This window comes from Oncorhynchus clarkii, chromosome 4 (genome assembly GCF_045791955.1).
Source record: "Oncorhynchus clarkii lewisi isolate Uvic-CL-2024 chromosome 4, UVic_Ocla_1.0, whole genome shotgun sequence".
NCBI classification, from domain to species: domain Eukaryota; kingdom Metazoa; phylum Chordata; class Actinopteri; order Salmoniformes; family Salmonidae; genus Oncorhynchus; species Oncorhynchus clarkii.
Window position 1 is genome coordinate 95,301,403 of NC_092150.1, and position 27,200 is coordinate 95,328,602.

General features: G+C 42.9%; 1 protein-coding gene across 1 annotated transcript in view; it reads left to right on the forward strand.

The window, feature by feature from the left end:
• LOC139407930 (transcription factor AP-2 delta (activating enhancer binding protein 2 delta)) overlaps positions 1-14,572 on the forward strand; it is a 37,731-nt gene extending 23,159 nt beyond the window's left edge. The window contains exon 8 of the mRNA XM_071151816.1: positions 13,995-14,572. Coding sequence (XP_071007917.1) covers positions 13,995-14,205 — 211 coding nt within the window. The 3' untranslated portion in view covers positions 14,206-14,572. The remainder of the gene's footprint in view (positions 1-13,994) is intronic.
• Positions 14,573-27,200: the final 12,628 nt, after the last annotated feature.

A 27,200-nucleotide genomic window follows, 5' to 3' on the forward strand; every position in this document is an offset into this window, starting at 1 on the left:
TCTCTTTATAATGTCTATATTGTGTCTCTATAGTATATAGTATATAGTGTATATATAGTGTATATATATATATATATATATATACACGCTATATATATATATATATATATATATATATATATATATATACACGTTATATACTATATAAAATGTGCTTTTCCTTCAAAAACAAGGACATTTCTAAGTTACGCCAAACTTTTGAAGGGTAGTGTGTGTATATATACACACACTACCCTTCAAAAGTTTGGCGTAACTTAGAAATGTCCTTGTTTTTGAAAGAAAAGCAAACATTTTTTGTCCATTAAAACAACATAAAATTGATCAGAAATACAGTGTTGACATTGTTAATGTTGTAAATGACTATTGTAGCTGGAAACGGCTGTTTTTTTATGTCATATCTACATATCCCCAACGCTGTAGGCGACCAGTTTTGATAGCCTTTAGCCGCACCCTCATACTACTCCTCCTCTGTTCCGCGGGTGATGTGGAGGTAAACCCAGGCCCTGCATGTCCCCAGGCACCCTCATTTGTTGACTTCTGTGATCAAAAAAGCTTTGGTTTCATGCATGTCAACATCAGAAGCCTCCTCCCTAAGTTTGTTTTACGCACTGCTTTAGCACACTCTGCTAACCCTGAGATTTCCATACCCAACTATAACATTTTCCGTCAAGATTGAACTGCCAAACGGGGAGGAGTTGCAGTCTACTGCAGAGATAGCCTGCAAAGTAATGTCATTCTTTCCAGGTCAATACCCAAACAGTTCGAACTACTAATTTTAAAAATTACTCTCTCCAGAAAAAAGTCTCTCACTGTTGCCGCCTGCTACCGACCCCCCTCAGCTCCCAGCTGTGCCCTGGACACCATTTGTGAATTGATCGCCCCCCATCTAGCTTCAGAGTTTGTTCTGTTAGGTGACCTAAACTGGGATATGCTTAACACCCCGGCAGTCCTACAATCTAAGCTAGATGCCCTCAATCTCACACAAATCATCAAGGAACCCACCAGGTACAACCCTAAATCTGTAAACAAGGGCACCCTCATAGACGTCATCCTGACCAACTGGCCCTCCAAATACACCTCCGCTGTCTTCAACCAGGATCTCAGAGATCACTGCCTCATTGCCTGTATCCGCTACGGAGCCGCAGTCAAACGACCATCCCTCATCACTGTCAAATGCTCCCTTAAACACTTCTGTGAGCAGGCCTTTCTAATCGACCTGGCCCGGGTATCCTGGAAGGACATTGACCTCATCCCGTCAGTTGAGGATGCCTGGTCATTCTTTAAAAGTAACTTCCTCACCATTTTAGATAAGCATGCTCTGTTCAAAAAATGCAGAACTAAGAACAGATGTAGCCCTTGGTTCACTCCAGACCTGACTGCCCTCGACCAGCACAAAAACATCCTGTGGCGGACTGCAATAACATCGAATAGTCCCCGCGATATGCAACTGTTCAGGGAAGTCAGGAACCAATACACGCAGTCAGTCAGGAAAGCTAAGGCCAGCTTCTTCAGGCAGAAATTTGCATCCTGTAGCTCCAACTCCAAAACGTTCTGGGACACTGTGAAGTCCATGGAGAACAAGAGCACCTCCTCCCAGCTGCCCACTGCACTGAGGCTAGGTAACACGGTCACCACCGATAAATCCATGATTATCGAAAACTTCAACAAGCATTTCTCAACGGCTGGCCATGCCTTCCGCCTGGCTACTCCAACCTCGGCCAACAGCTCCGCCTCCCCCGCAGCTACTCGCCCAAGCCTCTCCAGGTTCTCCTTTACCCAAATCCCGATAGCAGATGTTCTGAAAGAGCTGCAAAACCTGGACCCGTACAAATCAGCTGGGCTTGACAATCTGGACCCTCTATTTCTGAAACTATCCGCCGCCATTGTCGCAACCCCTATTACCAGCCTGTTCAACCTCTCTTTCATATCGTCTGAGATCAACAAGGACTGGAAAGCTGCCGCAGTCATCCCCCTCTTCAAAGGGGGAGACACCCTGGACCCAAACTGTTACAGACCTATATCCATCCTGCCCTGCCTATCTAAGGTCTTCGAAAGCTAAGTCAACAAACAGGTCACTGACCATCTCGAATCCCACCGTACCTTCTCCGCTGTGCAATCTGGTTTCCGAGCCGGTCGCGGGTGCACCTCAGCCACGCTCAAGGTACTAAACGATATCATAACCGCCATCGATAAAAGACAGTACTGTGCAGCCGTCTTCATCGACCTTGCCAAGGCTTTCGACTCTGTCAATCACCATATTCTTATCAACAGACTCAGTAGCCTCGGTTTTTCTGATGACTGCCTTGCCTGGTTCACCAACTACTTTGCAGACAGAGTTCAGTGTGTCAAATCGGAGGGCATGCTGTCCGGTCCTCTGGCAGTCTCTATGGGGGTGCCACAGGGTTCAATTCTCGGGCCGACTCTTTTCTCTGTGTATATCAATGATGTTGCTCTTGCTGCGGGCGATTCCCTGATCCACTTCTACGCAGACGACACCATTCTATATACTTCCGTCCCATCCTTGGACACTGTGCTATCTAACCTCCAAATGAGCTTCAATGCCATACAACACTCCTTCCGTGGCCTCCAACTGCTCTTAAACGCTAGTAAAACCAAATGCATGCTTTTCAACCGTTTGCTGCCTGCACCCGCACGCCTGACTAGCATCACCACCCTGGATGGTTCCGACCTTGAATATGTGGACATCTATAAGTACCTAGGTGTCTGGCTAGACTGTAACTCTCCTTCCAGACTCATATCAAACATCTCCAATCGAAAATCAAATCTAGAGTCGGCTTTCTATTCCGCAACAAAGCCTCCTTCACTCACGCCGCCAAACTTACCCTAGTAAAACTGACTATCCTACCGATCCTCGACTTCGGCGATGTCATCTACAAAATTGCTTCCAACACTCTACTCAGCAAACTGGATGCAGTTTATCACAGTGCCATCCGTTTTGTCACTAAAGCACCTTATACCACCCACCACTGCGACCTGTATGCTCTGGTCGGCTGGCCCTCGCTACATATTCGTCGCCAGACCCACTGGCTCCAGGTCATCTACAAGTCCATGCTAGGTAAAGCTCTGCCTTATCTCAGTTCACTAGTCACGATGGCAACACCCACCCGTAACACGCGCTCCAGCAGGTGTATCTCACTGATCATCCCTAAAGCCAACACCTCATTTTGCCGCCTTTCGTTCCAGTTCTCTGCTCCCTGTGACTGGAACGAATTGCAAAAATCGCTGAAGTTGGAGACTTTTATCTCCCTCACCAACTTCAAACATCTGCTATCTGAGCAGCTAACCGATCGCTGCAGCTGTACATAGTCTATCGGTAAATAGCCCACCCATTTTTACCTACCTCATCCCCATACTGTTTTTATTTATTTACTTTTCTGCTCTTTTGCACACCAATATCTGTACATGACCATCTGATCATTTATCACTCCAGTGTTAATCTGCAAAATTGTAATTATTCGCCTACCTCCTCATGCCTTTTGCACACAATGTATATAGACTCTCCTTTTTTTCTACTGTGTTATTGATTTGTTAATTGTTTACTCCATGTGTAACTCTGTGTTGTCTGTTCACACTGCTATGCTTTATCTTGGCCAGGTCGCAGTTGCAAATGAGAACTTGTTCTCAACTAGCATACCTGGTTAAATAAAGGTGAAATAAAAAATAAAATAAAATAAATAGGCGTACAGAGACCCATTATCAGCAACCATCACTCCTGACTGAAGATCTTGTACAACGCCATATACTACTCCCTTCACAGAACAGCGCAAACGGTCTCTAACCAGAATAGAAAGAGGAATTGGAGGCCATGGTGCAAATCTGAGCAAGAGGACAAGTACATTAGAGTGTCTAGTTTGAAAGCCTCACAAGTTCTCAACTGGCAGCTTCATTAAATAGTACCCACAAAACACCAGTCTCAACGTCAACAGTGAAGATGCGACTCAAGAATGCTGGCCTTCTAGGCAGAGTTGCAGAAAAAAAGCCATATCTCAGACTGGCCAATAAAAAGAAAAGATTAAGATGGGCAAAAGAACACAGGCACTGGACAGAGAAAGAGTGGAAAAAAGTATTATGGACAGACAAAGTTTGAGGTGTTCAGATCACAAAGAAGAACATTCGTGAGATGCAAAAAAAATGAATAGATGCTGGAGGAGTGCTTGACGCCATCTGTCAATCATGGTGGAGGCAATGTGATGGTCTGAGGGTGCTTTGGTGGTGGTAAAGTGGAAGATTTGTACAGGATAAAAGGGATCTTGAAGAAGGAAGGCTATCACTCCATTTTGCAACACCATGCCATACCCTGTGGATGGCACTTAATTGGAGCCAATTTCCTCCTACAATAGGACATGACCCAAAGCACAGCTCCAAACTATGCAATAACTATTTAGTGAAGAAGCAGTCAGCTGGTTTTCTGTCTATAATGGAGTGGCCAGCACAATCACCGGATCTCAACTCTATTGAGCTGTCGTGGGAGCAGCTTCACCGTATGGTATGTAAGAAGTGCCCATCAAGCCAATCCAACTTGTGGGAGGTGCTTCAGGAAGCATGGGGTGAAATCTCTTCAGATTACCTCAACAAATTGACAACTAGAATGCCAAAGGTCTGCAAGGCTGTAATTGCTGAAAATTGAGGATTCTTTGAAGAAAGCAAAGTTTAAAGGACAGAATTATTATTTCAATTAAAAATCATTATTTATAACCTTGTCAACATCTTGACTAGATTTTCTATTCATTTTGCGACACAATTCATGTTAGTTTTCATGGAAAACAAGGACATTTCTAAGTGACCCAAAACTTTTGAACAGTGCCAATATTGTGTCTAAATAATATATATACATATTGTGTCTATATAGTGTCTATATAACGTCTATATAATGTATATATAGTGTGTATATATGGTATGAATAGTGTCTACATATTGTGCATATAGTGAATATTGCCAGGTGGGTGCAGGAAAGGGACTAGTTGGGTGCAGGAATCAGATGCAGAGAGAGTTCTACTGAGGTTAAGTGCTTTACTCAGGCACAACAAAATAATAAGCCCAACAAATACAGGGTGTGGGACATACAACGAGACAACCCAAAAACCACAGGGTGCTCAGGTAAAGAAAAGAAAATCCACCACTACCTAAAATGCGCACGCGTAACATAAAGACAATCCCGCACAAAACAAGGGCAGGCCTACCTACTAAATATAGGGAAGCTAATTAAACCAAACAACAGAAACACAGGTGAAACTAATAAGACTAAACAAACAGACAAACGAAAAAGGGATCGGTGGCGGCTAGTAGGACGGTGACGACGACCACCGAGCACCGCCCGAACAGGCAGGGGAGCCAACTTCGGCGGAAGTTGTGACAAATATAGTGTTTATATTGTGTCTATACGGTATTAAGTATATGTTGCATATATAGTGTATATGTAGAGTATATATTGACTATATAGTTTATATAGTAGTTTATATAGTATCTATATAGTGTATATGTGGAGTATATATTGTCTATATAGTTTATATAGTAGTTTATATAGTATCTGTATAGTGTATATGTAGAGTATATATTGACTATATAGCTGATATCATATTTATTTTGTGTATGTAGTATATTAAGTGCATATATAGTGTATATATATATTCGCTATACAGTGGCTATATAATGTATATGTAGTGTAAACATAGTGTATATATAGTGTCTATATAAAGTACATGTAGTATTTATATAGTGTCTATATAATGTACATATACTGTAAACATAGTGTATATAAAGTGTCAGATAATGGTCATATAGTATTTATATAGTGTCTATATCGTGGCTATATAATGTACAGTGCCTTGCGAAAGTATTCGGCCCCCTTGAACTTTGCGACCTTTTGCCACATTTCAGGCTTCAAACATAAAGATATAAAACTGTATTTTTTTGTGAAGAATCAACAACAAGTGGGACACAATCATGAAGTGGAACGACATTTATTGGATATTTCAAACTTTTTTAACAAATCAAAAACTGAAAAATTGGGCGTGCAAAATTATTCAGCCCCCTTAAGTTAATACTTTGTAGCGCCACCTTTTGCTGCGATTACAGCTGTAAGTCGCTTGGGGTATGTCTCTATCAGTTTTGCACATCGAGAGACTGACATTTTTTCCCATTCCTCCTTGCAAAACAGCTCGAGCTCAGTGAGGTTGGATGGAGAGCATTTGTGAACAGCAGTTTTCAGTTCTTTCCACAGATTCTCGATTGGATTCAGGTCTGGACTTTGACTTGGCCATTCTAACACCTGGATATGTTTATTTTTGAACCATTCCATTGTAGATTTTACTTTATGTTTTGGATCATTGTCTTGTTGGAAGACAAATCTCCGTCCCAGTCTTAGGTCTTTTGCAGACTCCATCAGGTTTTCTTCCAGAATGGTCCTGTATTTGGCTCCATCCATCTTCCCATCAATTTTAACCATCTTCCCTGTCCCTGCTGAAGAAAAGCAGGCCCAAACCATGATGCTGCCACCACCATGTTTGACAGTGGGGATGGTGTGTTCAGCTGTGTTGCTTTTACGCCAAACATAACGTTTTGCATTGTTGCCAAAAAGTTCAATTTTGGTTTCATCTGACCAGAGCACCTTCTTCCACATGTTTGGTGTGTCTCCCAGGTGGCTTGTGGCAAACTTTAAACGACACTTTTTATGGATATCTTTAAGAAATGGCTTTCTTCTTGCCACTCTTCCATAAAGGCCAGATTTGTGCAATATACGACTGATTGTTGTCCTATGGACAGAGTCTCCCACCTCAGCTGTAGATCTCTGCAGTTCATCCAGAGTGATCATGGGCCTCTTGGCTGCATCTCTGATCAGTCTTCTCCTTGTATGAGCTGAAAGTTTAGAGGGACGGCCAGGTCTTGGTAGATTTGCAGTGGTCTGATACTCCTTCCATTTCAATATTATCGCTTGCACAGTGCTCCTTGGGATGTTTAAAGCTTGGGAAATCTTTTTGTATCCAAATCCGGCTTTAAACTTCTTCACAACAGTATCTCGGTCGGACCTGCCTGGTGTGTTCCTTGTTCTTCATGATGCTCTCTGCGCTTTTAACGGACCTCTGAGACTATCACAGTGCAGGTGCATTTATACGGAGACTTGATTACACACAGGTGGATTGTATTTATCATCATTAGTCATTTAGGTCAACATTGGATCATTCAGAGATCCTCACTGAACTTCTGGAGAGAGTTTGCTGCACTGAAAGTAAAGGGGCTGAATAATTTTGCACGCCCAATTTTTCAGTTTTTGAATTGTTAAAAAAGTTTGAAATATCCAATAAATGTCGTTCCACTTCATGATTGTGTCCCACTTGTTGTTGATTCTTCACAAAAAAATACAGTTTTATATCTTTATGTTTGAAGCCTGAAATGTGGCAAAAGGTCGCAAAGTTCAAGGGGGCCGAATACTTTCGCAAGGCACTTTACATATAGTCTTTATATAGTAGCTAAATAATCTATATTTAGTGTAAACATAGTGTATTTTTGTACATATAGTGTCTATATACTGTAGATAATATCTATATAGAGAATATATATATTGTATATAGTGTCTATTTAGTATATATATAATGTCTATATTGTTTATGTAGTGTCGACATAGTGTATATACAGATATACAGTACCAGTCAAAAGTTTGGACACATCAAAGGTTTTTCTTTATTTGTACTTTTTTCTACATTGTAGAATAATAGTGAAGACATCAAAACTATGAAATAACACATATGGAACCATGTAGTAACCCAAAACGTGTTAAACAAATCACCCTTTGCCTTGATGACAGCTTTGCACACTCTTGGCATTCTCTCAACCACCTTTACGTGGAATGCTTTTCCAACAGTCTTGAAGGAGTTCCTACATATGCTGAGCACTTGTTGGCTGCTTTTCCTTCACTCTTGCATCCTGTAGCACAAACTCAAGAACGTTCTGGGACACTGTAAAGTCCATGGAGAAAAAGAGCACCTCCTCGCAGCTGCCCACTGCACTGAGGCTAGGAAACACTGTCACCACTGATAAATCCACAATAATTGAGAATTTCAAGAAGCATTTTTCTACAGCTGGCCATGCTTTCCACCTGGCTACCCCTACCCCGGTCAACTGCCCTGAAGCCCCCACAGCAACTCGCCCAAGCCTCCCCATTTCTCCTTCACCCAAATCCAGATAGCTGATGTTCTGAAAGAGCTGCAAAATCTGGACCCCTACAAATTAGCCTGGCTAGACAATCTGGACCCTCTCTTTCTAAAATTATCTGCCGAAATGGTTGCAAACCATTTTACTAGCCTGTTCAACCTCTTTTTCGTATCGTCTAAGATTCCAAAAGATTTGAAAGCTGACGTGATCATTCCCCTCTTCAAAGGAGTAGACACTCTTGACCCAAACTGCTACATACCTATATCTATCCTACCCTGCCTTTCCAAGGTCTTCGAAGGCCAAGTTAACGACCATTTTGAATCCCACCGTACCTTCTCCGCTATGCAATCTGGTTTCAATGCTGGTCATGGGTGCACCTCCGCCACGCTCCTAAACGATATCATAACCGCCATCGATAAGACATTACTGTGCAGCTGTAATCATCGACCTGGCCAAGGTTTTCGACTCTGTCAATCACCACATTCTTATCGGCAGACTCAACAGCATTGGTTTCTCAAATGACAGCCTCGCCTGGTTCACCAACTACTTCTCTGATAGAGTTCAGTGTGTCAAATCGGAGGGCCTGGCAGTCTCTATGGGGGTGCCACACGGTTCAATTCTCGTGCCGACTCTCTTCTCTGTGTACATCAATGATGTCGATCTTGCTGCTGGTGATTCTCTGATCCACCTCTACGCAGACGAAACCATTCTGTATACTTCTAGCCCTTCTTTGGACACTGTGTTAACTAACCTCCAGACGAGCTTCAATGCCATACAGCTCTCCTTCTGTGGCCTCCAACTGCTCTTAAATGCAAGTAAAACTAAATGCATGCTCTTCAACCGATCGCTGCCCGCACCTGCCCGCCTGTCCAGCATCACTACTCTGGACAGTTCTGACTTAGAATATGCGGACAACTACAAATACCTAGGTGTCTGGCTAGACTGTCAACTCTCCTTCCAGACTCACATTATTATCTCCAATCCAAAATTAAATCTAGAATCGGCTTCTTCTTCTTTCGTAACGAAGCATCCTTCACTCATGCTGCCAAACATACCCTTGTAAAACTGACCATCCTACTGATCCTCGACTTTGGCGATGTCATTTACAAAATAGCCTCCAACACTCTACTCAACCAATTGGATGGAGTCTATCACAGTGCCATCCGTTTTGTCACCAAAGCCGCATATACTACCCACCACTGCGACCTGTACACTCTCGTTGACTGGCCCTCGCTTCAAACTCGTCACCAAACCCACTTGCTCCAGGTCATCTACAAGTCTTTGCTAGGTATATCCCCGCCTTATCTCAGCTCACTGGTCACCATATCTGCACCCAATCGTAGCACGCGCTCCAGTAGGTACATCTCACTTGTCACCCCCAAAGCCAATTCCCCCTTTGGTCACCTTTCCTTCCAGTTCTCTGCTGCCAATGACTGGAACAAACTGCAAAAATCACTGAAGCTGGAGACTCATATCTCCCTCACTAGCTTTAAGCACCAGCTGTCAGAGCAGCTCACAGATCACTCCACCTGTACATAGCCCATCTGTAAATAGCCCATCCAACTACCTCATCCAGATACTGTATTTATTTATTTATCTTGCTCATTTGCACTCCAGTATTTCTACTTGCACATCATCATTTGCTCATCTATCACTCCAGTGTTTAAAAGGTATATTGTAATTACTTCGCCACCTTGGCCTATTTATTGCCTTACCTCCCTTATCTTACCTCTTTTGTACACACTGTATATATACTTTTTCTAATGTATTATTGACTGTAAATTTGTTTATTCCATGTGTAACTCTGCTTTGTTGTATGTGTCAAACTGCTTTGCTTTATCTTGGCCAGGTCCAAGTTGTAGCCTACCTGGTTAAATAAAGGTGAATTAAAAATAAATAAACTCTGTGGTCCAACTCATTTCAAACCATCTCAATTGGGTTGAGAACGGGTGATTGTAGAGGCCAGGTCATCTGATGCAGCACTCATCACTATCCTTCTTGGTCAAATAGCCCTTACACAGTCTGGAGGTGTGTTGGGTCATTGTCCTGTTAAAAAACAAATTATCGTCCCACTAAGAGCAAACTGGATGGGATGGCGTATTGCTGCAGTATGCTGTGGTTGCCATGCACGTTAATTGTGCCTTGAATTCAAAATAAATCACAGGCAGTGTCACCATCAAAGCACCCCCACACCATCACACCTTCTCCATGCATCATGGTGGGAACCACACATGCAGAGATGATCCGTTCACCTACTCTGCGTCTCATAAAGACACGGCAGTTGGAACCAGAAATCTCAAACTTGGACTCATCAGACCAAAGGACAGATTTCCACCTGTCTAATGTCCATTGTTCATGTTTCTTGGCCCAAGCAAGTATCTTCTTCTTATTGGTGTCCTTTAGCAGTGGTTTCTTTGCAGCAATTCGGCCACGAAGGCCTGATTCACACAGTCTCCTCTGAATAGGTGATGTTGAGATGGGCTGCAATTTCTGAGGCTGATAACTCTAATGAACTTATCCTCAACAGCAGGGGTAACTCTGGGTCTTCCTTTCCTGTGGCGGTCATCATTAGAGCCAGTTTCATCATTGCGCTTGATGTTTTTTGCTACTGCACTTGAAGAAACGTTCAATGTTCTTGACATTTTCCACATTGACTGGCCTTCTTGTCTTAAAGTAATGATGGACTGTCATTTCTCTTTGCTTATTTGAGCTGTTCTTGCCGTAATATGGACTTGGTCTTTTGCCAAATAGAGCTATCTTCTGTATATCACCCCTACCTTGTCACAACACAACAGATTGGCTCAAATGCATTAAGAATGTTTTTTTTAACAAGTTAATGTTAATTGAAATGCATTGGTGACTATCTCATGAAGCTGGTTGAGAGAATGCCAAGAGTGTGCATAGCTGTCATCAAGGCAAAGAGTGGCAACTTTTCATGAGGTAGTCACCTGGAATGCATTTCAATTAAAAGGTGTGCCTTCTTGATGTGTTTGAGCCAATCGGTTGTGTTGTGACAAGGTAGGGGTGGTATACAGAATATAACCCTATTTGGTAAAAGACCAAGTCCATATTATTGCAAGAACAGCTCAAATAAGCAAAGAGAAATGACAGTGAATCATTACTTTAAGACATGAAGATCAGTCAATATGGAACATTAAGAAATTTGAGAGTTTCTTCAAGTGCAGTCGCAAAACTATCAAGCGGTATGATGAAACTGGCTTTCATGAGGACCGCCACAGGGAAGTAAGACCCAGAGTTAACTCTGCTGCAATGGATACGTTTATTAGAGTTAACTGCACTTCAGAACGCAGTCCAAATAAATACTTCACATAAATCAAGTAACAGACACATCTCAGCATCAACTGTTCAGAGGAGAATGTGTGAATCAGGCCTTCATGGCCGAATGTGCTACAAAGAAACCACTTTTAAATGACACCAATAAGAAGAAGAGACTTGGTTGGGACAAGAAACATGAGCAATGGACATTAGACCTGTGGAAGTCTGTCCTTTGGTCTGATGAGTCCAAACTTGAGATTTCTGGTTCCAACTGTAATTGTGAGATGCAGAGTAGGTGAACGGATGATCTCCACACGTTTGGTTCCCACCGTGAAGCACGGAGGAGGTGGTGTGATGGTGCTTTAATGATGACACTGTCTGTGATGTATTTAGAATTCAAGGCACACTTAGCCAGCATGGCTAACACAGCATTCTGCCGTGATACGCCATCCCATCTGGTTTGCTCTTAGTGGGACTATAATTTGTTTTTCAACAGGACAATGACCCAACACACCTCCAGGCTGGGAAAGGGATATTTGACCAAGAAGGAGATTGATTGAGTGCTGCATCAGATGACCTGGCCTCCACAATGACCCAACCTCAACCCAGTTGAGATGGTTTGGGATGAGTTGGACCGCAGGGAGAAAAAGTAGCCAAAGTAGCTCAGCATATGTGGGAACTCCTTCAAGACTGGTGGAAAAGCATTCCAGGTGAAGCTGGTTTAGAGAATGGCAAGAGTGTGCAAAGCTGTCATCATAGCAAACGGTGGCTACATTGAATAATGTAAAATATATTTTGATTTCATCAACACTTTCGGTTAATACATGATTCCATATGTGTCATTTCGTAGTTTGTCTTCACTATTATTCTGCAATGTAGAAAATAGTAAAAATAAAGAAAAACCCTTGAATCAGTAGGTGTGTCCAAACTTTTGACTGGTACTGTATATCTATAGTGTTTGTATAGTGTGTGTTGTGTCTGCATAGTGTCTATAGTGTATTTATAATGTATATATAGTGTATATTGTGTCTATATAGTGTATAGTGCATTCGGAAATTATTCAGGCCTTATTCTAAAATAGATTAAATAAAAAAACATCCTCATCAATCTACACACAGTACCCCATAATGGCAAAGTGAAAACAGGATAGAATACATTTTTGCAAATGTATTGAAAGTAAAAAACACAATTATCTTTATTACATCAGTATTCAGATCCTTTGCTATGAGACTCGAAATTGAGCTCAGGTGCATCCTGTTTCCATTGATCATCCTTGAGATGTTTCTACAACTTGATTGGAGTCCACGTGTGGAAAATTCAATTGATTAGACATGATCTGGAAAGGCACACAACTGTCTATATAAGGTCACCCAGTTGACAGTGCATGTCAGAACAAAAACCAAGCCATGTGGTCGAAGGAATTGTCTGTAGAACGCCGAGACAGGATTGTGTCGAGGCACAGATCTGGGGAAGGGTACCCAAAAAAATCTGCTGCATTGACTGTCCCCAAGAACACAGTGGCTTCCATTATTTTTAAATGTAAAAAGTTTGGAACTGCTAAGACTGTTCTTAGGACTGGCCACCCAGCCTAACTGATCAATCGGGGGAGAAGGGCCTTGGTCAGGTAGGTGACAAAGAACCCAATTGTCACTCTGATAGAGCTCCAGAGTTCCTCTGTGGAGATGGGAGAACCTTCCAGAAGGACAACCATCTCTTCAGTACTCCACCAATCAGGACCTTATGGTAGAGGTGCCAGACAGAAGCCACTCCTCAGTAAAAGGCACATGATAGCAAACTTGGAGTTTGCCAAAAGGCTCCTAAAGGACTCTCAGACCATTTGAAACAAGTTTCTCGGTCAGAGTGACCATCAGGTTATTGGTCACCTTCCTGACCAAGGCCTTTTACTCCTCTAGAAAGAGTCTTGGTGGTTCCAAACGTCTTCCATTTAGGAATGATGGAGGCTACTGTGTTCTTGGGGACCTTCGTTTTGGTACCCTTCCCCAGATGTTTGCCTCGACACAATCCTGTCTCGGAGCCCTACGGACAATTCTTTCCACCTCATGGCTTGGCTTTTGCTCTGACATGCGCTGTCAACTGTGGTACCTTATATAGACAGTTGAGTGCATTTCCAAATCATATCCAATCAATTGAATTTACCACAGGTGGACTCCAATCAAGTTGTAGAAACATCTCAAGGATGATAAATGGAAACAGGATGCACCTGAGCTCAATTTTGAGTCTCATAGCAAAGGGTCTGGATACTTTTTAGATTTTTAATACATTTGCCCCCCCCCCCCCCAAAAAAAAGAAGGTGTTTTTGCTCTGTCATTGTGGGCTATTGTGTGTAGATTGAGGAGAAAAAATGATTTAATCAATTTCAGAATAAGGTTGTAACGTAACAAAATGTGGAAAATGGGAAGTGGTCTGAATACTTTCAAAATACACTGTATAGTGTATATATAATGTGTATATAGTGTATATATAATGTATATCATGTCTATCTATATATGTAGTGTATATTTATGTCTTCATGTGTTTGTGTTCTCCAGTCTGATCACCCATGGATTCGGGACTCCGGCAGTGTGCGCGGCTCTCAGCACCTTCCAGACTGTTCTTAGTGAGATGCTCAACTTCCTGGATAAACATTCTGCCGCCGGGAACCCTGGGAAAACCTCTGGTCAGGAGACTGAAAAGACCGGAACTGTCCGGAAAACCAGCGAGCTGCTCAATAAAGACGGCAAAGCTGAAAAGACAGAGTAGCCCTTTCCCTGTGCTGTGCAGTGTATGTGCCTGTGTTTGTCAGGGTTTGATCCCTGGGAGGAGGAGCTAATCTCTGTGGAGACTGACAGAGACATTTATTCATTCTGAACAACAGGAAGTAGAGACAGGGACTTCTGGTCAGCGCCATCTGGGAGTCAACGGGAGAGGAGCGGGGTACACATGTACACACATACGCACACATACACACAATACGTTCTCCCTCCAGTCTCCACCTGAACAGTGCAATTAATGCCATTATTACGTTTACCGTTTTAGAACCAAGAGACTGGGGTCTGGGTTCACTATGTTGGTGGGAGTGTGAGACTGGGTTCACTATGTTGGTGAGAGTGTGAGACTGGGTTCACTATGTTGGTGAGAGTGTGAGACCGGGTTCACTATGTTGGTGAGAGTGTGAGACTGGGTTCACTATGTTGGTGAGAGTGTGAGACTGGGTTCACTATGTTGGGGAGAGTGTGAGACTGGGTTCACTATGTTGGTGAGAGTGTGAGACTGGGTTCACTATGTTGGTGAGAGTGTGAGACTGGGTTCACTATGTTGGGGAGAGTGTGAGACTGGGTTCACTATGTTGGTGAGAGTGTGAGACTGGGTTCACTATGTTGGTGAGAGTGTGTGTGTGTGTTCATGTGCCTGTGCTTGTGTGTGTGCCTGTGTGTGCGTGCGTGTGTGTGAGTCCAGATTTCTGAGACTCTGCCATTTTGTAAAGGTGACTATTCAGTTGCCATGGAAACATTTTGTTGTGCATGTCTATCTTTGTACACTCCCCAGAACTACAATTATGATACAAGCTCTTTGACCCTTCATAAACATTTGTATAGATATATATATAAATATTTAAATAACTTTTCTTGTAGGCTTTGAATTACATATACTGTATGTTAAAACCATACCTTCTAAAATACCTGTGTTCAATAAAAACTATTGATACATGTTCCTTCCTACTAGTTCCTGTGTAGTGTGTGGGTCAATCAATCAACCAATCAATACACACACGCACATAATTGCATACAACAAAATATACAAGAACATGTGGTATCGTATAATAACAGATCCTGGATGTGAATCCCTTTGTTAGAATTTAAACAGTTGATTGAATACTCATCGGAAGAACTTCTGAAAAGGACAAACATGAAGAATGAAGACCTGACAGCAGTTCCCCAGGAGAAAGATATATAGCAAGATTTTTGCTAATTAAAATAAATAAATAAAATGAAATGACATTTACTTAAAGTATTCAGACCCTTTAGTCAGTTCTTTGTTGATTCACCTTTGGCAGCAATTACAGCCTCGAGTCTTCTTGGGTATGACGCTACAAGCTTGACACACCTGTATTTGGGAAGTTTCTCCCATTCTTCTCTGCAGATCCTCTCAAGCTCTGTCAGGTTGGATGGAGAGAGTTGCTGCAAAGCTATTTTCATGTTTCTCCAGAGATGTTTGATCGGTTTCAAGTTCAGGCTCTGGCTGGGCCAATCAAGGACATTCAGAGACCTGTCCGGAAGCCACTCTTGCATTGTCTTGGCTGTGTGCTTAGGGTCGTTGTCCTGTTGGAAGGTAAACCTTTGCTCCAGTCTGAGGTCCTGAGCACTCTTGAGAAGGTTTTCATCAAGGATTGCTCTATACTTTCCTATGTTCATCTTTTCCTCAATCCTGACTAGTCTCCCAGTCCATGCCACTGCAAAACATCTCCACAGCATGATGCTGCCACCACCATGCTTCACCGTAGGGATGGTGCTAGGTTTCCTCCAGACGTGACGCTTGGCATTCAGGCCAAAGAGTTCAATCTTGGTTTCATCAGACCAGAGAATCATGTGCCTTTTACTGAGGAGTGGCTGGCCAATCTACCATTAAGGCCTGATTGGTGGAGTGCTGTGGAGATGGTAGTCCTTCTGGAAGGTTCTTCCATCTCCACAGAGGAACTCTAGAGCTCTGTCAGAGTGACCATCGGGTTCTTTGTCACCTCCCTGACCAAGGCCCTTCTCCCTGATTGCTCAGTTTGGCCGGGAGGCCAGCTCTAGAAACAGTCTTAGTGGTTCCGAACTTCTTCCATTTAAGAATGATGGAGGCCACTATATTCTTGGGAACCTTCAATGCTACAGAACGTTTTTGGTACCCTTCCCCAGATCTGTGCCTCGACACAATCCTGTCTCAGATCTCTACGGACAATTCCTTCAAACTCATGGCTTGGTTTTTGCTCTGACATGCACTGTCAACTGTGGGACCTTATATTTACAGGTGTGTGCTTTTCCAAATCATGTTGAATCAATTGAATTTACCACAGGTCAACTCCAGTCAAGTTGTAGAAATATCCCAAGGATAATCAATGGAAACAGGCTATACCTGAGCTCAATTTCAAGTCTCATAGCAAAGGGTCTGAATACTTATGTAAATAAGGTATTTCTGTTTATTTATTTTTTTAAATCAGCAAAATTTCTCAGAAACTGTTTTCACTTTGCCAGTATGGGGTATTGTGAGTATATTGTGGAGGATTTTTTATTTATTTAGTCCATATTAGAAGAAGGTTGTAATGAAACAAAATTTGGAAAAAGTCAAGGGGTCTGAATACTTTCTGAAGGCAAGATATATAGATAGATAGATAGATAGATAGATAGATAGATAGATAGATAGATATATAGATATATAGACAGCATTCTACCTAATAGATACAGTATTTAGTCCTTGTTTTATGTTGGAAACCTCTGTGTTTGGTTATGCCATAAAGTCAGTAAGGTACAACTCGTGTTTTAACCCTAACCTAGTATCTATAATGAGTTAATAGAGTCATATTTTAACCATTTGGACCCAAACTCTAACCCAGTACCTATAATTAGTTAATAGAGCCCCAGCTTAATGGTGAGACAGAAGGTTAGCATTAGCCCCACGCTGACTTGATTGAATTACCTAGGCCGGGATTCAACACTTGTAGACAATGCAGTTTATGAAGGCAATGTTACAGCATTCGAGGAGGTTGCATTCAAGGTAAACGCAGTAGATGTTGGCTCAATTAGAAATTACCTTTGAATGTCCTTAACCCTATTATCATATACACTGAGTGTACAAAACATGAAGAACACCTTCCTAATATTGAGTTGCATCTCCCCCACACCCCTTTTCCCTAAGAACAGCCTCAATTCGTTGAGGTATGGACTCTACAAGGTTTCTAAAGCATTCCACAGAGATGCTGGCCCATGTTGACTCCATTGCTTCCCACAGTTGTGTCAAGTTGGCTGGATGTCCTTTTGGTGGTGGACCATTCTTGATACACACAGGAAACTGTTGAGCTTGAAAAACCCAGCAGTGTTGCAGTTCTTCATACACTCAAACTGGTGCGCCTGGCACCTTCTACCATACCGTATTCAAATGCACTTAAATATTTTGTCTTGTCCATTCACCCTCTGAATGGCACACATGCACAATCAATGTCTCAGTTGTCTCAAGGCTTAAAAATCCTTCTTTAACCTGTTTCCTCCCCTTCATCTATACTGATTGAAGTGGATTTAACAAGTGACATCAATAAGGGATCATAGCTTTCACCTGGATTCACCTTGTCAGTCTATGTAATGGAAAGAGCAGGTGTTCCTAATGGTTTGTACAGTGTATATTCCATGTGGTATATTTTGTCTTAGGGGTGTTCAATGTCAATTATGGCAAAACAGTTCTGGTTTTCATCCTTTCCTTCTAATCAGGAACTGACTCAGACCTGGGACATCAGGTGAGTGCAATTACCAGACAAAAACCAGAAGTGGTTTGCCCCTCCAGGACTGGAATTAAACAGCCCAATTCTGTATCATCACATATATTCCTTGTAATATTGTTTACGTTGAGGGACAGGTTGTTGTCCTTGCACCTCCTCCCTATAGGCTGTCTCGTCATTGTCGGTGATCAGGCCTACCACTGTTGTGTCATCGGCAAACTTAATTAACGATGGTGTTGTAGTCATGCCTGACCGTGCAGTCATGAGGGATCATAGCTTTCACCTGTATTCACTTGGACAGTCTATGTCATGGAAACAGCAGGTGTTCTTAATGTTTTGTACATGTTTTGTGTATTTACAGTACCCACTCATTCCAGGGTTTTTCTATTTTCTACATTGTAGAAGACATCAAAACTATGAAATAACACATGGAATCATGTAGTAACCAAAAAAGTGTTAAACAAATCAAAATATATTTTATATTTGATATTCTTCAAAGTAGCCACCCTTTGCCTCGACAACTTTGCACACTCTTGGTATTCTCTCAACCAGCTTTATGAGGAATGCTTTTCCAACAGTCTTGAAGGATTTCCCACATATACTGAGCACGTGTTGGCTGTTTTTACATCATGCAGACCAAGGAGCATCATGAGCAACTCTGGGTTCATGCTGTCATTATCTGCATAGAGATGTTGTTTTAACCACACCCTGGATTAGTTGCCCAGTTGATTTTGAGACAATGAGGGATTGTTCTACTGCTAAGCTATCCCTAGTAAAACACATTCGTGTCTATGTAATGCAGGCTTTAACTAATTTGTCAGCTCAAGCCATCTCTGGTGACCATACGCCCAGATTAGTTGCAGGGAACAAGAGTGGAGACCATTAAAAACACAGAATTAAACAGAACTAAACAGAACAGAAATGTCCTAAATATTTTACATTATTCAATATAGCCACCGTTTGCTATGATGACAGCTTTGCACACTCTTGCCATTCTCTACACCAGCTTCACCTGGAATGCTTTGAAGGAGTTTCCACTTATGCTGAGCACTTGTTGGCTGCTTTTCCTCCCTGCGGTCCAACTCATCCCAAACCATCTCAATTGGGTTGAGATTGGGTGATTGTGGAGGCTAGGTCATCTGATGCAACACTCAATCAATCTCCTTCTTGGTCAAATATCCCTTACACAGCCTGGAGGTGTGTTGGGTCATTGTCCTGTTGAAAAACAAATGATTGTCCCACTAAGCGCAAAACCAGATGGGATGGCGTATCACGGCAGAATACTGTGTTAGCCATGCTGACTAAGTGTGCCTTGAATTCTAAATACATCACAGACAGTGTCATCATTAAAGCACCATCACACCACCTCCTCCATGCTTCACGGTGGGAACCAAACATGTGGAGATCATCCGTTCACCTACTCTGCATCTCACAAAGACATAGTGGTTGGAACCAGAAATCTTAAACTTGGACTCATCAGACCAAAGGGCAGATTTCCACCTGTCTAATGTCCATTGCTCGTGTTTCTTTGACCAAGCAAATCTCTTCTTTTTATAGGTATCCTTTAGTAGTGGTTTCTTTGTAGCAATTCAACCATGAAGGCCTGATTCACAAAGTCTCGTCTGAACAGTTGATGTTGAGATGTGTCTGTTACTTGAACTCTGTGAAGCATTTATTTGTGCTGCAATCTGAAGTGCAGTTAACTCTAATGAATGTATACTCTGCAGCAGAGGCAACTCTCGGTCTTCCTTTCCTGTGGCCTCATGAGAGTCAGTTTCATCATAGCGCTTGTTGGTTTTTGCGACTGTTCTTCAAGAAACTTTCAAAGTTTTTGCAATGTTCCGCATTGACTGACATTCATGTCTTAAAGTAATGATTGACTGTCTTTTCTCTTTGCTTATTTGAGCTGTTCTTGCCATAATATGGACTTGGTATTTTGCCAAATAGGGCTATCTTCTGTATAACACCCCTACCTTGTCACAACACAACTGTTTGGTTCAAAAGCATTAATTAAGAAGGAAAGAAATTCCACAAATTCACTTTTAAATGCACACCTGTTATTTGAAATGCATTCCAGGTGACCAACTCTTGAAGCTGGTTGAGAGAATGCCAAAAGTGTGCAAAGCTGTCATCAAGGCAAAGGGTGGCTACTTTGAATTATCTCAAATATAAAATATATTTTGATTTGTTTAACATTTTTTGGTTATTACATGATTCCATGTGTTATTTCATAGTTTTAATGTCTTCACTATTAAACTACAATGTAGAAAATAGTAAAGATTACGAAAAACCCTGAAATTAGTAGGTGCGTCCATAACTTTTGACTGGTACTGTATATATCTGTGTTATTGTTTTATTTGTTTGTGTGTCTATGTGTTGGTCTTTATCATTTATTTGTATGTGTTTAGCTTCAGCTGAGATTATTCTTTCTGGACACTTCTGACATTATCTGGTCATGGTTTTTCCGGATCTGCACATGGTATTAAAATGTGTCTCTTCTCCGTCCACTGTGTCCGCATTGTGACCATATTGACAGATTTTCTTTCAAAAATAATATGCATTTAGTTTAAACATTTTTTTTTAAATTTTACCCCCAATTTCGTGGTATCCAACTGTTAGTAGTTACTATCTTGTCTCATCGCTACAACTCCCGTACGGGTTTGGGAGAGACGAAGGTTGAGAGCCATGCGTCCTCCGAAACACAACCCAACCAAGCCGCACTGCTTCTTAACACAGCGTGCATCCAACCCGGAAACCAGCCGCACCAATGTGTTGGAGGAAACACCGTGCACCTAGCGACCTGGTCAGCGTGCAATGCACCCAGCCCGCCACAGGAGTCGCTAGTGCATGATGAGACAAGGATATCCCTACCGGCCAAACTCTCCATAACCCGGATGACGCTAGGCCAATTGTGCGTCGCCCCATGGACCTCCAGGTCGCGTCCGGCTGCGAGAGAGCCTGGGCTCAAACCCAGAGTCTCTGGTGGCACAGCTAGCACTGCGATGCAGTGACTTAGACCACTGTGCCACCCGGGAGGCCGCATTTAGTTATTTTAAGACAATTATTGATTCCATGACTCAATGGTCCTAACTATCAAATATTTTAGAGGCTGGTATAACGATTATTTAAATGGTTTGACCATCTGGATACGTTTACACTTGATTTATATCTAGATAGGTCCTGACTACCTCCGGAGGTGATCAGTAAGATCTGATCACAATGTGGTTTTTAATCTTTTACAACTGTCTAAAAATGTGGACACAATCAGAATGTGGACAAATTCATGACAAAGGATGCATGTTAGCACCAGGTAGCACCAGGATTCTGAGCTGTAGAGTACCTCTGAGCTCTAGAGTAGTAGAGTACCTCTGAGCTCTAGAGTAGTAGAGTTCCTCTGAGCTCTAGAGTAGTAGAGTTCCTCTGAGCTCTAGAGTAGTAGAGTACCTCTGAGCTCTAGAGTAGTAGAGTAGTGTCTGGGCTGGGTTGGTCTCGTGGAGAGCGGTGATGTTCTGGTGGACAGGTGTGTTGAACGGAGGGGGTCTCCTTCAGTTGGCAGGGAGATAAAGGAAGTAAAAAGTGTGCCAAAAGGAGCACCTAGACGGTACTAGGGAGCTACCCGTTCCGGACTGGAAAAACGTGTGTGTGGTGCAGGTGTAGTGTTTGTTGGGGTGGAGGTCTGGGAGATCTAGTTGGTGAAGGCGAGGGTCTAATAGCTCAGATCGTTGGGAGTGGAGGTCTGGTAGATCTAGCCGTAGTGGGGTGAGTCTTCTACAGTGGGTCTCTTGCTCATTGCTGGCATCTGGATGAAGTTCTCTGCTTGAAGTGCTTCACCCAAATGGTGCTGAGCCTGAGATGATGTCCTTCTTTTATAAAGAAAGGGGTGTGGTCCAGAAGGTGTCAATGATGCTCATTGGAGCATGATGATGGCATGCTTTGTGCATGTGAGTGGTATGGCCGTGTTGTCCAATCAGATTGCAGTACCTGTAGTGGCCTGCATGGGATGTCCATGTTATCTGGAGGTAAAGTGGTCTGGGATAGAGAGCTAGCTCCATGGATTACAATGGTGATGGCCTTGATGTAACCTTGTTTCCAATTGCATTGGGCCCGGTTACCTTTCTCTTTTTGGGTCCAGGATGAGTTGGAGGTAAGAGACAAAGTCTGTGGGATTAGAAACAGTCATTGATGAGGTTTCTAGGTGGTGTAGAAGTCCCTCAACTGGTCCTCCAAAGATGGTAGTCTTCACCTTTGTTCTGCCATGTGTGTTAGCATCAAGGGGCGATAGGCTCATCCTCTCTGGTTTTAACCTCTAGTGACTCCCCATACCGCGTGCGGGAGCGTAATCATTGACTGACACTAATTAGCATAACGCAACGGACATAAATATTCCTAGAAAATATTCCTATTCATGAACATCACAAGTGAAATATATTGAGACACAGCTTAGCCTTTTGTTAATCACCCTGTTATCTCAGATTTTCAAAATATGCTTTACAGCCAAAGCTAGACAAGCATTTGTGTAAGTTTATCGATAGCCTAGCATAGCATTTTGTCCAGCTAGCAGCAGGTAACTTGGTCACGGAAATCAGAAAACTAATCAAATTAACCTCTTGCAACGAGCAATCCCGTATCCGGGAGCGTAATCATAGCCTCAAACGCATTAGCATAACGCAGCAGACATAAATACCTCTAGAAACTTTTCCTATTCATGAAAATCGCAAATGAAATGAAATAAATATATTCAAACACAAGCTTAGCCTTTTGTTAACCACACTGTCATCTCAGATTTTCAAAATATGAGTCACTTCTGGCTTGGATTTTTCTAAGGCTTTTGCCTGCAATATCAGTTCTGTTATACTCACAGACAATATTTTTACAGTTTTGGAAACTTTTTGTGTTTTCTATCCTAAGCTGTCAATTATATGCATATTCTAGCATCTTGTCCTGACAAAATATCCCGTTTACTACGGGAACGTTATTTTTCCAAAAATGAAAATACTGCCCACTAGTCACAAAAGGTAAAAGTGCCATAATAATTTTCTGATGGTGGCAGGTACAGGAGGTGTCAGAAGCAAGGGTGTACACTTGGGGGGTTGGAGCCAGCCCCTGTAGAGATCTTTCTGAGGTGTTTTGTGGTCATGGCAAGTGAATAAAGATGAGTAGTTAGCTGTCTTTTCTCTCTCTCCCATTGCCTGGTATGAGGTGTTGGGAGCAATTAGCTCTGGTTGTAGTGGGTTCATTTCTATATTGAGTGTGGGCCTTCCCAGGGTCCAAAGGGTGTTTAGGGCAGATGTCCACCTTCCTAGGGAGGTGCTCCTGTAAGGGGACCTGTTTGGAGGTGTTAAAGTGGTCCATACTTACCTTTGAAGTTGGGTGTCTGTGTTATCGATTCTCCATAGGCTTCCATTGTGGTGGAGGAGAGCGGTGGGTTATACTGTTGTTCTGGGCTATACTGTTGTTCTGTTGGTCTTTGCACCTTGTCTGTGTGGGACAAAACTATGAGGCTATAATAGGATGAAGTTTACCCTTGTGGGGTTGTAGTACACCCATTATTTCCTTCCTGGGAGGTGTTTTTCTAATTTTCTGCTGTGGTTGAAGTGTGCTGTGTCGGGTCTTTTGTAGTGGAGCTCTCTCTTGTAGATGTAGATAATGTGCCTGGGATGGCTGTATCCAGGCCCCCCGATGCCCAACACCTAGGCGTCTGGCCATGTTTAGGTTTAGGTTGTTTGGTGTAGCAAACAAAGAGACACGGAGGAAGGCAGGAGAGAGAAGCTATGAGCAGCAGACCAAGACGCGACTGTGGGCTTTGTTGTAAACAAAATATTGTGCGGCTAGACCGACATTTCAAGTCTGTACATGCACTTAAGTCCGGTACTATGGAATGGACGAATGCTATGCAATGTAGCCGGTTTTCGAGTGAGAGACAGCAGCCCGAATCAGGGCAGTATATGCAGCCTGACAACGGTGTTGAACCGCGGCCGGAGGACCCTGTGATTTTGCAGTGTTTTGAAAGTGAGTTGTCCGTGGAGCAGCAGCTGGTGGACGAGGGTGATCAGACGGCAGGGTGATGCGTCGGCGGCGGTGCAGCCAATCAGTCAGGTCGGTAGTGAACTGTGCTCGGATCCGAGGGAGCAAGGCTGTGTCGTGGCGACTTCCACGGAGAGCGAGAGTGATGAAGACGGCGGCGTGCCATCCAGAATTGAGGTTTGGAGTAATGCAATTTTGACTCAATATGAACAATATATTACGGGTATACACCCTTCAGTTAAACAAATTGACAATAGTCGCACCAGTATATCCCGAGTACGGAAATTCCTCCGCATTATGTCAGAGGGCAAGGCCGATGAAGGACTGTGTTTTCTGGATAACTACAGACGTGTGTCTGAGTGGTATGGTCAATGTGATGACCGTGGTTTGGCACCATCCACGTTAAAAATGTACCGAGCTGATGTTCGAGGTTTCCTGAATTATCTTATTCAGTTCCGGCCAAATGGTATGCAAGCTAAGGTCGTTGGAATTCGAAAGATGTTTCTCTGCTTGGCGAAGATGGACAGGGACTCGCGGCAGAGCCAGGCAACGCATAGGGTAAAATTCTGCCAACGCTGCAGGGACGAGGTGCTCAGCGCTGCGGAGTTAAAACGCTTTGTTGAGCTAAGCAATCAAGCCATTCCTTCAGTTCTCAGTAGGCTGGAGGTCCGTGCCACCTGCTCTGACAGGCGTTGGGTTGCAGCTCTCATGTCCAGCCGGGTGGCCATATTTAATGGCACTCGACGATCCCCAGTCACCATGTTTAGTGAGAGTGATTTCACTGAAATAACCCCGGAAGGTGGGGGTTATCAGATGTGCGTAGCGAGCCACAAAACAAACTATAGCTTCGGGGAGTGCAGAATTGTTCTATGTCAGGAGGAATACACTTGGCTTAAACGATTCCATCAAATCAGGCCTCATCTGAGTGGAATGACCTCAGACATAGAACTCTTTTTTTTCACATCCTGCGGTCAACCGTACGGTAATCTGTGTGAGTATGTGGGGCAAATCTTTGCAGAGTTTGGCATTGGAAGTAAAGTGACCTTCGGTACAATTCGACGCAGTGTTGCCACATTGAACTTTAACCAAGGCTCGGATACAGACCGAGGAACTGTGGCTGACCATATGTGTCACTCTCTGGAAACGCAGGCACGCCACTACCGGTACCATAATTTGCCCAAAAATGCCAGCCGGGCCCGGACACTGATTGAGGGGCAAATCACTAAATGATTAACTGATTAAATAAAGCATATTTGTTTGAAATTCACCCTTGTATTTGTGTCATTTATGCATTAAAATGATTAAAAATGTGTTTCAAAATACATTTACCTGGACTCCTAATATTACTGCCCAGTATGAAGCCCCACTACTGGAGAAAATTCACTGGATGGCGCCAAAGGTACAATATATGGAGGATTCAAAAATAGATGTACCTTTGGCGCCCTCCAGTGAATTTTCCCCAGTAGTGGGGCTCCATAGTGGGATTTAATATTAGAATGCTTGGTAAATGCATTTTGAACAGTATTATATTTTTTTGGGTTACCAGATGCACACGGGCCTTTTTGGGTTACCAGATGCACAACAATCTGCATCCATCGTCATATTTTAAACTGTATATAAAGCACTCAAGGACGGCCCTGACCGAGAGAGGGCCGTAGTGGGGTGTTCCCATAGCGGGCTATACTAATAGAATGACCGGTAAATGCATTTTGAACAGTATTTTAATTTTTGGGTTACCAGATGCACACGGGCCTTTTTGGGTTACCAGATGCACAACAATCTGAATCCATCGTCATATCTTAAACTTTATATAAAGCACTCAAGGACGGCCCTGACCGAGACAGGGCCGTAGTAGGGTACTCTAATAGCGGGCTATACTAATAGAATGACCGGTAAATGCATTTTGAACAGTTTTTTAATTTTTGGGTTACCAGATGCACACGGTCCTTTTTGGGTTCCCAGTTGCACAACAATCACAATCTGCATCCATCGTCATATCTTAAACTGTCCATAAAGCACCTAAGGGCGGCCCTGACTGAGAGAGGGCCATAGTGGGATGTTCACAGAGCGGGCTATAATAATAGAATGACCGGTAAATGCATTTTGAACAGTTTTATAATTTTGCGGTTACCAGATGCACACGGGCCTTTTTGGGTTACCAGATGCACAACAATCACAATCTGCATCCATCGTCATATCTTAAACTGTCCATAAAGCACTAAGGACGGCCCTGACTGAGAGAGGGCCGCAGTGGGGTATTTCCCTAGCGGGCATGAATGTCAGGAGTACCGGTAAATGCATTTTGAACCATATTTAATTTTTTGGGTTACCAGATGCACACGGGCCTTTTTGGGTTACCAGATGCACAACAATCACAATCTGCATCCATCGTCATATCTTAAAACTGTCCATAAAGCACCTAAGGACGGCCCTGACTGAGAGAGGGCCGTAGTGGGATGTTCACAGAGCGGGCTATAACAATAGAATGACCGGTAAATGTATTTAAAACAGTTTTATAATTTTTAGGTTACCAGATGCACAACAATCTGCATCCATCGTAATATCTTAAACTGTATATAAAGCACTCAAGGACGGCCCTGACCGAGACAGGGCCGTAGTGGGTTACTCCCCTAGCGGGCTATATCAATAGAATGACCGGTAAAAGTATTTAAAACAGTTTTATAATTTTTGGGTTACCAGATGCAAGTTTTCAATCACCAGTTGCACGGAGGAAAATCACAATCTGCATCCATCGTGATATGTTAAACCGTCCATAAAGCACTCAGGGACGGCCCTGACTGAGAGAGGGTTGCACAGAAAAAGAGGGAAAAAAATAAAATCATACCTTCCATAAATAATTCAGACCGGCCCCCAGCCATTACCGGACATGTATATCTGGAACACCGGTAACCGCATTGAGAACCGCAATTTTGGGTTACCAGATGCACGTTTTCAATCACCAGTTGCACGGAGTAATCATACCTTCCATAAATAATTCAGGCAGGCACCCATTGAAAAAGGTCCGTAGTAGGGTGCGCCATTATCGGACATGTATATCTGTAACACCAGTAAGCGCATTGAGAACCGCAATTTTGGGTTACCAGATGCACGTTTTCAATCACCAGTTGCACGGAGAAAAAAAAAGTAATCATACCTTCCATAAATAATTCAGGCCGGCCCCCATTGAAAAAGGTCCGTAGTAGGGTGCGCCATTATCGGACATGTATATCTGTAACACCGGTAAGCGCATTGAGAACCGCAA